Source organism: Cervus canadensis, chromosome 5, assembly GCF_019320065.1.
Source record: "Cervus canadensis isolate Bull #8, Minnesota chromosome 5, ASM1932006v1, whole genome shotgun sequence".
In the NCBI taxonomy this organism is placed as follows: Eukaryota; Metazoa; Chordata; class Mammalia; order Artiodactyla; family Cervidae; genus Cervus; species Cervus canadensis.
Genome location: NC_057390.1, coordinates 11740631 through 11756174, shown reverse-complemented (window position 1 = coordinate 11756174; position 15544 = coordinate 11740631). Strand labels below are relative to the sequence as shown.

The 15544-nt window shown below is 36.9% G+C and overlaps 1 protein-coding gene across 3 annotated transcripts in view; it reads right to left on the bottom strand.

Moving 5' to 3' along the window:
• Window positions 1-15544, bottom strand: part of EXOC6B (exocyst complex component 6B) — a 661839-nt gene that overhangs the window by 203351 nt on the left and 442944 nt on the right. The window contains exon 19 of one of the 3 annotated variants that reach the window (XM_043468199.1): window positions 13441-13629. The exons of the other annotated variants lie outside the window; for them this stretch is intronic. Within the exon in view, the coding sequence (XP_043324134.1) occupies window positions 13564-13629 (66 nt within the window). The 3' untranslated portion in view covers window positions 13441-13563. Of the gene's footprint in view, window positions 1-13440; window positions 13630-15544 lie in introns of those variants that run through there. 3 annotated transcript variants of the gene reach the window in all.

Sequence of the window (15544 nt, the reverse complement as noted above, 5' to 3'; positions counted from 1 at the left end):
TTTCCTTGAAATTTATGTGATTTGCAAGGAAAGAAACTATGGTATTTAAAATTTTGGTATATCTAAATGAAGCAATAGTTCTAGACTGCAAAGTAGGTGCACACTGCCATCCAACTTTATGCTTTGGGGCTATCTCATTCTCTTCTACAAAAAGGGAGATACCATACACTGTTTCATACATAGATATAACTAAACACAACTAAGAAAAATGTATAGGAATCTCACAAATTTCAAAGAAATACAGAAAGCTTAGTATTCATAACTTTCAATTACGACGTACTTCAATTATACAATACTAAGTGCTATGTCATAGTAGTAAATATGAGTGAGTAGAGGTGAACAGTTTAGAGAAAGCATCATTACCCACAGTATCACCACAAACCCTACCACCATCACCAGAGCAGCTGCTTCCATATATTGAGCACTGACTACGTGCCAAGTGTTTTGAAAATATTTTCTCATATAATTCTCACAAGAACCCCATGAGGTATTTAACCCTCTCTTTATAGATAAGGGTAGAGAAGTTAAGCCATATGAAAACACCTTGTAAGTTGTGGACCAAAGATATGAATTCAGCCTTGTCAAACTCCAAAGGCTCTTATCATTTGATTTTGCTTCCCAGTAAAAGTCCTTGTGATACTTGCTATACTGTCTTTCTGTAGTTTTGAGACTGTGGGTAAGGGAATAAAGAGGACAAGAAGAAAACTTTTTTCCCTCCTTTCTCCATCTAAGAAAGTGTCCAAAGAACACCGGATTCACAGAGGTTTAGAATGAACCCCAAGCACAGCTCTCTGTCAACCTACTGGGATCAGATCTGAGCTCCGATCATCAAGAATCTTAACTACCTGACTTTAAGTGGTCAAAGCCAAATTTCTCTTTCTGTGGATAATCTTAAGTTTTAAAGTAAGGAATGCTTAAAGAAGGCGAGGAACTATTCTGTGAAAGAGCTGTCTTTTCACACCAACTTTCTTCTCTGCTCTCTGAGTAACACTCCATTGCTTACTGTATGATGTGTCAAATTTTATCTCTCTCTAGTTATTTAATGAGTTATTTCACCATGAAAGAGAAAGGTTCAGACACAGAAACTGTTCTAGCAAGGCAAGTAAGGACTACTCAGAGAGAAGTAAATCCACCCTATACATTGCTCATTCTTTCTGTGTACCGAACCTCTAATTCCTTAGCCTTCTGCCCTGACCACGACTGTAGACAGTTTCCTCTGGCTGTCCTTTCTTCACTGAACAAGGAAGCTGTCTTGTTTCTTTTTCCTCAGTATGCCATAGACATGGGTATGGCCGCTTCATTCCCAGAGCACTACACTTCCTATTTACTTAGAATGGATATTCTACAAGCCACATTCAGAGAGCAGAGATCTGGATCGACCCATATGTTCCTGTTATCTGATACCCACGTTTTGAACTTTGTTTCCTATGTGCTGCAGAAACCCTATGGCAAAGTCTTTACATCTAAACCATCTTAAAAATCACATATCCTGTCCAAGTAGTTTTTTGCACAATGGTATCCATGTCTTAGGAAGGATTATAGTCCTATTTAAAGAGCATTCTCAAATTCAATTAGAGAATCTATGTAAATATCCATTAATCAAAATATTCACAAAGCCCTATTTTAGATAAACAAATATTCCCTAACAACTAAAGAAAATGAAGCCCAAGGGTGATAGTTAAAATATCCTAGGCAAGGTAGGTGGTGTTATTTGATGACATTAGTAGAGTCTACAATGAGATGGTGAACCTCTAGTAAATCAAAAATAAGAAAAACACAACAGAAAGTAAATAAGGGGAAATAATCCCTAATCAATTTCTCATGAAAAAATTAATAAATTCAAATGAAAAAGCAGAGTCAAAAGAAAACTAGGATGTAGATGGAAGGAGGTGTCAGAAGAGGGATGTAATAGATGCCATAAACCTGGTTCTCAGACTCACCCACCTGTTTCACTCTTATTCTCAGTCATTTTTCAAGAAAGACAAGAAACTATTTAAAAACACTTTTTGCTATCCATGGTTTTACTGAGGTATGATCACAAAGAGTACATATGGAGATCTTAAGAATAAACAGCTTGGTGACCTTTGTTATACAGTCACTCAGTTGTGTCTGACTCTGCAACCCCATAGACTGCAGCACACCAAGTTTCCCTGCCCATCCCCAACTCCTAGAGCTTGCTCAAACTCATGCCCATTGAGGACGACCATTTCATCCTCTGTGGTCCCCTTCTCTTCCAGTTTTCAATCTTTCCCAGCATCAGGGTCTTTTCCAATGAGTCAGTACTTTGCATCAGATGACCAAAGTATTGGAGCTGCAGCTTCACCATCAGTCCTTCCAATAAATATTCAGGATTGATTTCTTTTCAGTTCAGTCACTGAGTTGTGTCTGACTCTTTGAGACCCCATGAACCGCAGCACGCCAGGTCTCCCTGTCCATCACCAACTCCTGGAGTTTACCCAAACTCATATCCATTGAGTCAGTGATGCCATCCAACCATCTCATCCTCTGTCATCCCCTTCTCCTTCTGCCCTCAGTCTTTCCCAGCATCAGGGTCTTTTCCAATGAGTCAGCTCTTCGCATCAAGTGGCCAAAGTATTGGAGTTTCAGCTTCAACATCAGTCCTTCCAATGAACACCCAGGACTGATCTCCTTTAGGATGGACTGGTTGGATCTCTTTGCAGTCCAAGGGACTCTCAAGAGTCTTCTCCAACACCACAGTTCAAAAGCATCAATTCTGCACTCAGCTTTCTTTACAGTCCAACTCTCACATCCATACATGACTACTGGAAAAACCATAGCCTTGACTAGACGGACCTTTGTTGACAAAATAATGTCTCTGCTTTTTAATATGCTGTCTAGGTTGGTCATAACTTTCCTTTCAGGGAGTAAGTGTCTTTTAATTTCATGGCTGCAATTACCATCTGCAGTGATTTTAGAGCCCCCAAAATAAAATCAGCCACTGTTTCCCCATCTATTTGCCATGAAGTGATGGGACTGGATGCCATGATCTTAGTTTTCTGAAAGTTGAGCTTTAGGCCAACTTTTTCACTCTCCTTTCATTTTCATCAAGAGGCTTTTTAGTTCTTCTTCACTTTCTGCCATAAGGGTGGTGTCATCTGCATATATGAAGTTATCGATATTTCTTCCGGCAATCTTGATTCCAGCTTGTGCTTCTTCCAGCCCAGTGTTTCTCATGATGTACTCTGCATATAAGTTAAATAAGCAGGGTGACAATATACAGCCTTGATGTACTCCTTTTCCTATTTGGAACCAGTCTGTTGTTCCATGTCCAATTCTAACTGTTGCTTCCTGACATGCATACAGGTTTCTCAAGAGGTGGGTCAGGTGGTCTAGTATCCCCATCTCTTTCAGAATTTTCCACAGTTTATTATAATTCACACAGTCAAAGGCTTTGGCATAGTCAATAAAGCAGAAATAGATGTTTTTCTGGAATTCTCTCGCTTTTTCGGTGATCCAGCAGATGTTGGCAATTTGATTTCCTTTAAGATTGACTGATTTGATCTCTTTGCAGTCCAAGGGACTCTCAAGAGTCTTCTCCAACACCACAGTTCAAAAGCATCAATTCTTCGATGCTCAGTCTTCTTTATGGTACAAGTCTTACATCCATATATGACTACTGGAGAAATCATAGCTGTGACTATATGGAACTTTGTCAGCAAAGTAATGTCTCTGCTTTTTAATACGCTGTCTAGGTTTGTCATAGCTTTCCTTCCAAGGAACAAGCATCTTGGTAATTTCATGGCTGCAGTCAACTTCTGAAGTGATTTTGGAGCCCAAGGAAATAAAGTCTGTCACTGTTTCCATTGATGACCTTTACGTGTAAAACCCTCTAAAACTGACATCCAGATCAAGATGTGAAATATTTCCATAAAATGTGAAAGTTTTTCATGCCCCTTTAAAATCAGTAGATCCACTGACACCATGAGGTAACTTTTCTAAAACCCACTGATACGTTTTGTCTGTTTCTTAAACTTCATACATTAAAAAAAAAAAAAAAAAAACCCTACAGGTATGAATAAATCACAATTTGTTTATTCATTTTTCCTATTGATATCAATTTGGTTTATTTCTATGTAGGCACTATTATGAATTGTCTTTTAAAATATTGCTATGATTTATGTCAAGGAGTGTTCTTTTTTTTAAGATTTATTTACTTACTTATACTTGGCTGTACTTAGTCTTCATGGCTATGCATGCGCTTTCTCTAGTTGTGAGGACAACTCTTTGATGCAGTGCTTGGGCTTCTCGTTGCAGTGGCTTCTCTTATTGTGGAGCACAGGCTCCAGGGCACACAGGCTTTAGCAGTTGTGAAATAAGGGCTCAGTAGTTGTGGCCTGTGGGCTTTAGAGCACTGGTTCAGTTCTTGTGGCACACAGGATTAGTTGCTCCCTGGCATGTGGGATCTTCCCGGAGCAGGGATCGAACCTGTGTCCCCTGCATTGGCAGGTGGATTCTTAACCACTGGATCACCAGGGAAGTCCCATGAATAGTCTTTCAAGTGGAACTATTTGTTTTCCTTGGAAAAATACCTAGGAGTGAAACTGCTGGATCATAATTTGTTAGTAGTATGCTTAATTTTATTAGAAACTGTCAAAGTTCTTCAGAGTGATTGTATTATTTCATTCTCCTACCAGCTATGTATTGAGAGTTGTTCTGTATCTTCTTTGATACTTGGTATTTAAGTCTTTTTAATTCTTGCTATCTTACCAGCATATAGTGGCATCTTATTGCAGTTTCAATCTACAGTCCCTTGTGAGTAGTTCTATTAAAAGCATATTTTCATAGGCCTATTGGGCAAGTGTATATCCTCTTTTGTAAAGTACCAGTTAAGTTTATTGTCCACATTGGGGGTGGGTGAAACTGTGAACTAACATTTCCTTAGAGATTTGTACAAGGTCTTTGTATTTTCTGGATGACTGATTTGTTACAAGTACTGAAAATATTCTCACATGTTCTTTGGCTTGCCTTTTTGCTTTCTTAATGGTGTTTTTTTATTTTTTATTTTTTTTGATGATCAGAAATGTATGATTTTGATAAAGTATTAATTTTCTTTTTATGGCTAATACCCTTTATGACTTGTCTAATAAATCTTTTCTTAAGTCAAAGTCTTGAAGATATTCTCATACATTTTTTAGACAATTTACTATGTTAGCTTTCACATTTTGCTGTATAATCCATCTTCATTTACAGTGTGGGGTAGATGTTAGTGGGCTTCCCTGGTGGTTCAGAAGGTAAAGCGTCTGCCTGCAATGCGGGAGACCTGGGTTTGATCCCTGGGTTGTGAAGATCCCCTGGAGAAGGAAATGGCAACCCACTCCAGTATTCTTGCCTGGAGAACCCCAAGGACAGAGGAGCCTGGTAGGCTACAGCCCATGGGGTCGCTAAGAGTCAGACAGGACTGAGCAACTTCACTGTCACTTTCAATTTCAGATGTTAGTATTAATTTTCTTGTCAATTCAAATACTGGATTGCTTGAACATATCTATTGAGATATCTTTCTCCCACTGGATAGGCACCTTTGTTGAAAATCAAGTGACCACTACATGTAGGTCTATTTTGAGACTCCCTATTCAGGTTCATTGATCTTTTTGTCTATCTTTATGCCAATACTTCACTGTCTTTAACAGCCCAAACTTTAGAGTAGATATAGAAATCAGGCAGCATAAAGTTCTCCAAACATTATTCTTCTTTTTCATGATAGTCTTCATTTTATTTTAGGTCTTTTCAATTTTCATATAAATCTTGAAATCAGCTTGTTAACATCTATACTCAATTTCCTCTAGATTGGTATAGCTAGTATGATTTTACATGAACATAAGAAATATTAATTTATTATATACAATGGATGGCTTAGAGCATTAAGGCTTAATTCTCACTCAGAAGCCTAGAGAAGAACTGCCACAGATTAGTAATGGGAGAACTGACATTTTAACAATATTGCATCCATAAACATAGTATACGCTTCCACTTAGTTAGATTTTTAATTTTGCTAATAATGTTTTGCAGTTTTGAATGTATAAGTTTTGTACATATTTTGCCTATTACAAAGTACTTCCAGTTTTTTGATGCTATGTAATTATATTGATTTTTAATGTCAGATTCTAATTATTTCATTATTAGTACCTAGAAATAGAATTATTTTGCATAGTGACTTTGTTGTCTATGATCTTACTAAACTATTAGTTCTGATATCTTTTTCTGTAGATCTCTTAGGATTTTCTATATAGACAACAATGGGTATTTTGTTGTTGTTGTTATTGTTGTTGGTTTTACACACTGCAAATCTTCTTTGATTTTATGACGATTTTTTTCACTTTGTGTACTGTGTATTTGGTAATGCAGAAATTTTAATTTTTTATGTAGTCCAATTTGTGAGTCTTTTTCTTGTGGTTTCCTTATTTTTTCAATAAATATATGGTAAGGATAAAAAGATAGTGTGATCTTTTAAAAAAAGAAAAAAGTTTAATTTCTCCCTGTTTTAAGTAATATGCTTTTTATTTCTTTTACTCGCCATATTGCACTTACTAGTTCCAACAGGATACTAAATTGAAATGGTAAGAGCAAACATACCTTGCCTTGTTCCAATCTTGCGTTTTTCAGTCTTTTGCCATTAAGTAAAACATTAGCAGTAAGTTTTTCATAGATACCCTTTTTCAGATTAGATAAGACCAGATTAGTCTACCGAAAGTCTCTTTTTCATGAAAAGGTATTCAATTAAATGCTTCCTCTGCATTTATTGAGATGATCACATGTACACACAGACATACACACACATACACACACACTGAATGAGCTTATTTCTAATAAAGAAATTTAATTTGTATTTAAAAACCTTTCACAAAGAAACTCCAATCCTTGATTATTTCCCTAGTAAATTCTATCAAATATTTGTTGAAGAAATTAAATCAATTCTAAACAAAATATTTCACAAAATAGATGGGGGGAAATATTTATAAACTTATTTATGAAATCAACATTACTCAGACAGAAAAATCAAAGGCAAAGACAAAATAAGAATAGAAAACTATAGAACAGTATCTCACATAAACAATTTAATATAATAACAACAAATCAAGTCCAGCCTTATATTAAAAAAAAAAAAGATGATGCACTATAGCTATATAAATGTATCTGTTACTGATTTCCAATTTATTTCAGTTGCGGATGGCAAAATAGTCACATGATTTTACTCCTTTTGAATTTATTGAGACTTGTTTTATGGTCCAGAATATGCTCTCGTGTAGTGAATGTTCTGTCTACACTGGAACTATAAATGCCAATTAAGTCAAATTATTTGATACTGCTGTTCAGGTCTTCAATATCCTTACTGATATTCTGTTTACTTGTTTTATCAGTTCCTGAAGGAGTGTTGCTGCTACTGCTGCTGCTGAGTCGCTTTCGTCGTGTCCAACTCTGTGAGACCCCATAGACGGCAGCCCACCAGGCTCCCCCGTCCCTGGGGTTCTCCAGGCAAGAACACTGGAGTGGGTTGCCATTTCCTTCTCCAGTGCATGAAAGTGAAAAGTGAAAGTGAAGTCGCTCAGTCAGGTCCGACTCCCAGTGACCCCATGGACTGTAGCCTACCAGGCTCCTCTGTCCATGGGATTTTCCAGGCAAGAGTACTGGAGTGGGGTGCCTGTTAACTAGTTGCAATTGTGAATTTGTTTATCTTTGCAGTCCTCAGTTTCTTTTTCATTCATGAATTTTAAATTTTGTTCATACATTGCTGAATGTAGCCATGGTTAAGACTGCAATATATCCTTGATAAATTGGTCATTTTATCAATCTTTATCCCTAGAATGCTCCTTCTTCTGAGATTACTTTACCTGACAGTAATACAGAAACTCAACTTAATTATGATTAGTGTTTACATGGTGTATCTTAATTCTTTCCTGTTACTTTTAACCTATCTGTGTTTTTATAATACAGTTGAATTAACCCCAATTATCCAAAATAATCATTCTCTGTCATTTATTCAGAGTATTGGTACAATATAAATAGCAGAATTGGTTGGATTTAATTTGATTTATTTAGATCTTAGCTTTCTTTTCATCCAATCTCTTATTTTCCAATTTTTTTGCCTTCTTTTGAATTATCTGAATATTTTTATGAATCTATTTAACTATTTTTGGCTTATTAGCTACAGCGCCTTGTTTTATATATGTAGTGTTATTTCAGGCCTTATAAACATGCATCTTCAATGTTTCACAGTCTTTCTTCTTTGTGAATTTCTTTAAAGAGTGCTGATTTTTGTTGCAGCAAACAGTTGCATTTCTTTTCTTTCACTTTGAGATCTGGAGGTTTACTGGCATACACACTTACGTAGGGATCAGAAATCACCTTTTCTCCAGTTACCTTGCTGTGTGTGTGTGCTCAGTCATGTCTTTTCTTTGTGACCCCCTGGACTGTAGCCCCGCCAGCCTCCTCTATCCATGAATTTTCCAGGCAAGAATACTGGAGTGGGTTGCCATTCCCTTCTCCAGGGGATCTTCCCAACCCAGGGATTGAACCTGTGTCTTCTGTGTCTCCTGCATTGGCAGGTAGATTCTTTACCACTGAGTCACCTGGGAAGCCCCTCCCAAACATTGCTCTGGTGCTAATGGTGAGATGAGGTCTCAGGTTTTCAATGCTTAAGACAAGCTGTGGTTAAACTTTAGAGTCTCTACTCTTCTGGCAGTTCTACTGAATGCTTCAGGAGTTCAGTGGGGTCTTTCCCATCTTACAAGTAGGAATTTGACCATCTCCCTTCCTTATGTGAATTCTGGCAATTGTGCTCAGCTTCTGTGCCCCAGAAGTTGTTTTTTGCCTGACTTCATGGATTTTTTTCACCCTAGGCATGAACAGTTAATATTTAGCCAAAGCCTCAGGGGATTCCAATACCTGTTGATCTTAAAAAAATCTGTGGATTGATACAACTCTTCAGATATAGAAAATGCTCAAGCACTGTTTCTTTAAGTAGTGCTTCTGCACCATGTTCATTCTCTCCTCCCCCTGACACTCCAAAGACATGCAGATTAGACCTTTCAACTACATTGCATCTCTATTTTATGCTCCTTACCAGTTTTAAAATTTAAAACTTTATTTTTTTCTATATGTGTTTAGGTTTAGATTTTTTTTTTCATTTATTTTTATTAGTTGGAGGCTAATTACTTTACAATATTGTAGTGGTTTTTGTCATACATTGACATGAATCAGCCATGGATTTACATGTGTTCCCCATCCCAATCCCCCCTCCCGCCTCCCTTACCATCCCATCCCTCTGGGTCTTCCCAGTGCACCAGCCCTGAGCACTTGTCTCATGCATCCAACCTGGGCTGGTGATCTGTTTCACCCTTGATAGTATACTTGTTTCAATGCTATTCTCTCAGATCATCCCACCCTCGCCTTCTCCCACTGAGTCCAAAAGTCTGTTCTGTACATCTGTGTCTCTTTTTCTGTTTTGCATATAGGGTTATTGTTAGCATCTTTTTAAATTCCATATATACGTGTTAGTATGCTGTAATGTTCTTTATCTTTCTGGCTTACTTCACTCTGTATAATGGGCTCCAGTTTCATCCATCTCATTAGAACTGATTCAAATGAATTCTTTTTAATGGCTGAGTAATATTCCATGGTGTATATGTACCACAGCTTCCTTATCCATTCGTCTGCTGATGGGCATCTAGGTTACTTCCATGTCCTGGCAATTATAAACAGTGCTGCAATGAACACTGGGGTGCATGTGTCTCTTTCAGATCTAGTTTCCTCGGTGTGTAGATTTTTTTTGTTATTAATATTAGATCTCTGAGTTTATAAATCTTGACTTCTACTTTGTTGAATCTGTTGTTAAACCCATTTAATGCATTTTAAAAACTTCACCTAATGAGTTCTTCATTACAGATTTTGTATTTTGCTATATATTAGAATATAGGCTTCCCAAGGGGCTCATTGGTAAAGAATCTACCTGTAATTCAGGAGATAGGGGTTTGATCCCTGTGTCAGGAAGGTACCGTGGAGAAGGGCATGGGTGACCCACTCCAGTATGCTTGCCTCAGAATACCCTGGCAGGTTACAGTCCATAGGGTCACAAAGAGCTGGATGTGACTGAAGTGACTGAGCACAGTACAGCATGCTAGAAAACACATTTGCTTTTTAATATCTGTACAAAGACTGTACAATCTCTTTTTTCTTTATTTTGGCATTTTGTCCATTCATTCCTCTTTAACATATTAATCATAGTTACTTTGAAATCATTGTTTGCTAGCATAAATATCTGGATTATCTAATAATCTGCTTCTACTGACTGTTTCAAGTTTTGATTAAGGTTCAGTTTTTTCCACTTATTATCCTGTCAAGAAATTTTGTTTCCTATGGCAAAAAAGATGCTATAGAGGCTCTAGATTATCTTATCTTCCTAAATAGAATTTTAAGTTTTGCTTAGGCAGGCAGTTAAATTATTAGTGGATCATCTTGATATAGTCAGGCTTGTTTTAAAAATTATAGTGATTTTCCCCTTACACTTAGGACCTTGTCCTTAACCCCTTCAAACAACTTTACAGATATTTAAACTCCACAGGACAGGAAAAAGTCAGTTTTCATTCCAATCCCAAAGAAAGGCAATGCCAAAGAATGTTCAAACTACTGCACAATTGCACTCATCTCACATGCTAGCAAAGTAATGTTCAAAATTCTTCAAGCCAGGCTTCAACAGTATGTGAACTAAGAACTTCCAGATGTTCAAGTTGGATTTAGAAAAGGCAGAGGAACCAGAGATCAAATTGCCAACACCCACTGGATCATCAAAAAAGCAAGAGAGTTCCAGAAAAACATCTACTTCTGCTTTATTGACTATGCCAATGCCTTTGACTTGTGTGGATCACCACAAAATGTCGGAAATTCTTCAAGAGATGGAAATACCAGACCATCTGACCTTCCTCCTGAGAAATATGTATGCAGGTCAAGAAGCAACAGTTAGAACTGGACATGGAACAACAGACTGGTCCCAAATTGGGAAAGGAGTAGGTCAAGGTTGCATATTGTCACCCTGCTTATTTAACTTATATGCAGAGTACATCATGAGAAATGCTGGGCTGGATGAAGCACAAGCTGGAATCAAGATTGCTGAGAGAAATATCAATAACCTCAGATATGCAGATGACACCACCCTAATGGGAAAAAGTGAAGAAGAACTAAAGAGCCTCTTGATGAAAGTGAAAGAGTGAAAAAGATGGCTTAAAACTCAATCACTCAAAAAACTAAGATCATGGCATCTGATCCCATCACTTCATGGCAAATAGGTGGGGAAACAATGGAAACAGTAACAGGCTTTATTTTCTTGGGCTCTAAGAAATCACTGCAGATGGTGATTGCAGCCATGAAATTAAAAGAGGCTTGCTCCTTAGAAGAAAAGCTATGAATAACCTAGACAACATATTAAAAAGCAGAGACATTATTTTACTGACAAAGGTACGTCTAGTCAAAGCTATGGTTTTTCCAGTAGTCATGTATGGATGTGAGAGTTGGACTGTGAAGAAAGCTGAGCGCAGAAGAATTGATGCCTTTGAACTGTGGTGTTCGAGAAGACTCTTGAAATTCCCTTAGACTGCAAGGAGCTCCAACCAGTCCATTCTAAAGGAAATCAGTCCTGAATATTCATTGGAAGGACTGATGCTGAAGCTGAAATTCCAATACTTTGGCCACCTAATGCGAAGAACTGACTCATTGGAAAAGACCCTGACGCTGGGAAAGATTGAAAGCAGGAAGAGAAGGGGACAACACAAGTTAAGATGGTTGGATGGCATCACTGACTCGATGGACATGAGTTTGAGCAGGCTCCGGGAGTTGGGGATGGACAGGGAAGCCTGGTGTTTTGCAGTCCATGGGGTCGCAAAGAGTTGGACGCGACTGAACTGACCTTAATTGACCTTACGTTCATCTAGTTGCTCCGTGGGTTCAATCTGCAATGTTTTTGCTACGTAACTTCTAGAATATTTGTTCAGCTATCAATATCTTAGCACCTGATGTCTTCTAAAGTCCCATAGTATGCTGTATTCATGTGCAGCTTAGAAATGGGCCAAGGACTGAAGGAGAATTTTATACAGACACTGAGGGGCCCCTTTTCTATGTCTCTTTCTTCTTTAGTATTCTGTTTCTCAATAACCAATTCTTATTGGAATCCCAAACACTGATTCATTCTTTTGACAATATTCTGATTTATATTTTGTCCAGTTTTTATAATTTTTGATGGCTAGAGGATGTCTGATACTCGCTATGGCATCTCAAGTAGAATCCCCCCAAAATCTTCATTTACCAATTTATATCAACCAGAAGAAAACTATAGTAGTGAAATTATAGAATAGTAGAGAAAATAAAGAATGTCTCTCTGGTCAATAATTTTATATGCCCTAGTCTTGATTTCCTTTATCATCTTGGCCATCATTTTTGCTTTATAAAGAAAATGCACACATATATGTTTCTTTTGAACTCAAATTTACAATAAGGGATAAAGGGTATAGCCAACAACCAGTACATGAATATTATCAAACAACAATACCACCAAAGGCAAAAATCTTAGCTTGTATGTTCTACTGCCATAGACTAAGACATTGTCAGAGCAAAATAAAGAAAAACATATAAAGGTAAATGGAGAAAGTACAGATATCTGTTTTAATGAAAACCAACATACAAATTAAATACAATGTACTAGAGCATTAACTTTATTTAATTTTTGTCTCAGTTTCATCACCTGCACAATATGATTGTTATAATGGTTAAATAAAAATAATTCCTATGTAGTATTTACTGTAGTACCTGTCTTATATTAATTACTCAGCGAATGTCTTGTGATTATGATTAATTTTTATTTCTGTGATCCTGAATATGAAAAACAGTTGAAAAAGACAATGGGTATGTAAGTATTTTGTAAGTACATAATATTTTACTAATCACTTTTGCCTTTTATAGAGTCATATGATTTTTTTCTTTTTAAACTAAAAATTATCACTCAAAAAAGTGGAAAGCATACTTCCTATTATGAAGCAAATCAAGGAGAACATACAATTAAGTGCTAAATAGAGCAGAATAAACTCTAAGTAATATATGATTTTAGAATAAAAGACTATGAGGCCAAGATAATCAGAGAAGACTTCACAAAAGTGGTAGGACTTTCTGTGTGACCTTCATTTCATCTCAACAACATGGAAATATTTAAGTGGCTTCCAATTTTAAATGAGGCAATACATTTTACAAATAACAACAATTATTACTATACAAACCTCTACAGAATGGCTTACTTGGTGGCTCAGACTGTAAAGAATCTGCCTGCAATGCAGGACACCTGGGTTCGATCCCTGGGTTTGGAAGATCCCTTGGAGAAGGGATGGCTACCGACTCCAGTATTCTTGTCTAGATAATTCCATGGATAGAGGAGCCCGGCAGGCTACAGTCCATGGGGTTGCAAAGAGTCAGATATGACTGAGCAATTAACACTTTCACTTTTCACTTAAAGAGAGTTCCTTTCCCTTTTCTCAACTCCTGTTCAGGTTGAAGCGCAACTCCATCAGGTCATCTCGCTAACGCAGAAAATCGTTGAGGGCATTCAGTCCTTGTCATGTTGGCCATTTCACCAGACTGCAACCAAGGTGCCAAAGAAGCAGATTCAAATATTAATAAGCAAAAGGTCATGATGACGTAATCTCCAAAGTACTGTTAGTTCTTGTTTTCTGACCCTATCAATTCCTTCTCCCTTCCTCTCTTACTACACACATTTACAGTCATTGGCTTAGTTTCAAGATATACCCTCTAAACTGTAATTTCGCTGGAAGTGCATTTTAAGTGGAGGCCTCCCAGAAGCTGAATTCCCAATCCAAGAGTGATCTGTACAGGAATAAAGTTAAAATAAAAAGAAGAGTGGAAATGAGCTAAAAATTAAAGCCAATTTTGATATTTAACTATTAGAACAAAAAAAAGGGGGGGAGGTAGAGAAGAAAAATAGGAAAAGTAAAAAATAAACCTTCTCCTTCAAACTTTCCAATAAGCTATTTAATAATGTGACAAAGCAAAGCGTATTAAAATATTAACCAAAGCTTCCAGGAAAACCTCTATAATCTCAATTGTTTATTCAAGACCTTTACAAACCTCATAAAAAATTAAATGGGCCTGGAAAAAACACACCACAGCCATAGGAGAAAGTTTACAAAACACGATGCTACAGACGCCTGAATGTCTGCCAGCCAGTTGCTTTTAACTTCCACATACAACTTATTACTCAGTCCCTAACTGGTCAATACCCTAAATAAGAGCATTTCTCCACCCAAACACCTCATTAGCCTGTTTCTTTTTTTGCTTTTTTGAGCTAATGTATCCTGTAGGTGCTTTGGTTCATTATTTTCTGCCAATAACATATGCTTCATTTCAGAATATTTAAAACCTCAGGTTTCTCTGACAGAAACAATTTAAGATCTTCTTTACAAGAATTTAATTAGCTCTAATTAATTTCACTATTGGGAGAACAGTACATGAACCATTATATCCATTTTATGGTAAGTAACAGTGAAAACAAGATAGGACCAGAGTGGAAGTAAGACATAGAGAAAGAGCAATAACTTTGGTTCATACTAACGTAGGCTCAAATCCTGGCCCTATCACTTGTGTGACTGTTGGGAAAGTTTAATCTTCATTAGAATCAACTTCCTCATCAGCAAAATGAATATAGTGATATCGACTATGCAGAAAACATATGCAATATCTGAGATCATATAATATAGAGCCCTGTACAGTGTCTGGCACATAGTAGAGGCTCAATGAATGGTAGATACTTTACTATAAAATATCCCTGTCATTTTGAGCAGTACTGCCAATACATCAAAGAAAATTTAAAGGGAAAATTCATTTGGGTCCCAGGGAAACGTGGTTATATAAAAACTCAACATACAAATTCTAATGTGAGTTGAACTTAATCAGTTTTCATACTGCTAGAAATTCACTCTGAGTTAATCATATTGCAGGAAATTGAGCATAAAGCAAGACTATGTCTCACTTTGAGAGGATAAATGCTCTTAAACCATTTATATCTCAGGGAAATATGCTGTACATTCTTCCCATCCCTGTCTTTTCCCCTTCTGAATGGTCTGACAGGAGCTATAAAGGAGGAAACTTTTCATCACAGTGTATCTATGTGAAAGCACCAAAATATGTTAACAATTAGAGAAGAGGAAAGCTGAAAGACTGCCTTGTTAATTAAGAAACTTGCTATCAAAAAGCTCATTAAACAGTAATGAAACCGAATGGCTATTAAAATAAGTACCCACTGAATAAAGGTTGCCTAGCTAACAACCTCAATATAGCTTTTTACAAACATTTGCAATAGTAAGGACCCAGAAAAAGATGAAAAGCCACAATAATGCTAAAACCATAATTGACAAACCCACAGATGAAGTTATACTAAGTAGAAGGCAGAAGCTGACTTAAGAAAAGCCTTCCTAGAAATTCAGAATATGAGACATCAAACATTCTTGTAAAGTGCTCTACCATCTATCCCTTGCTC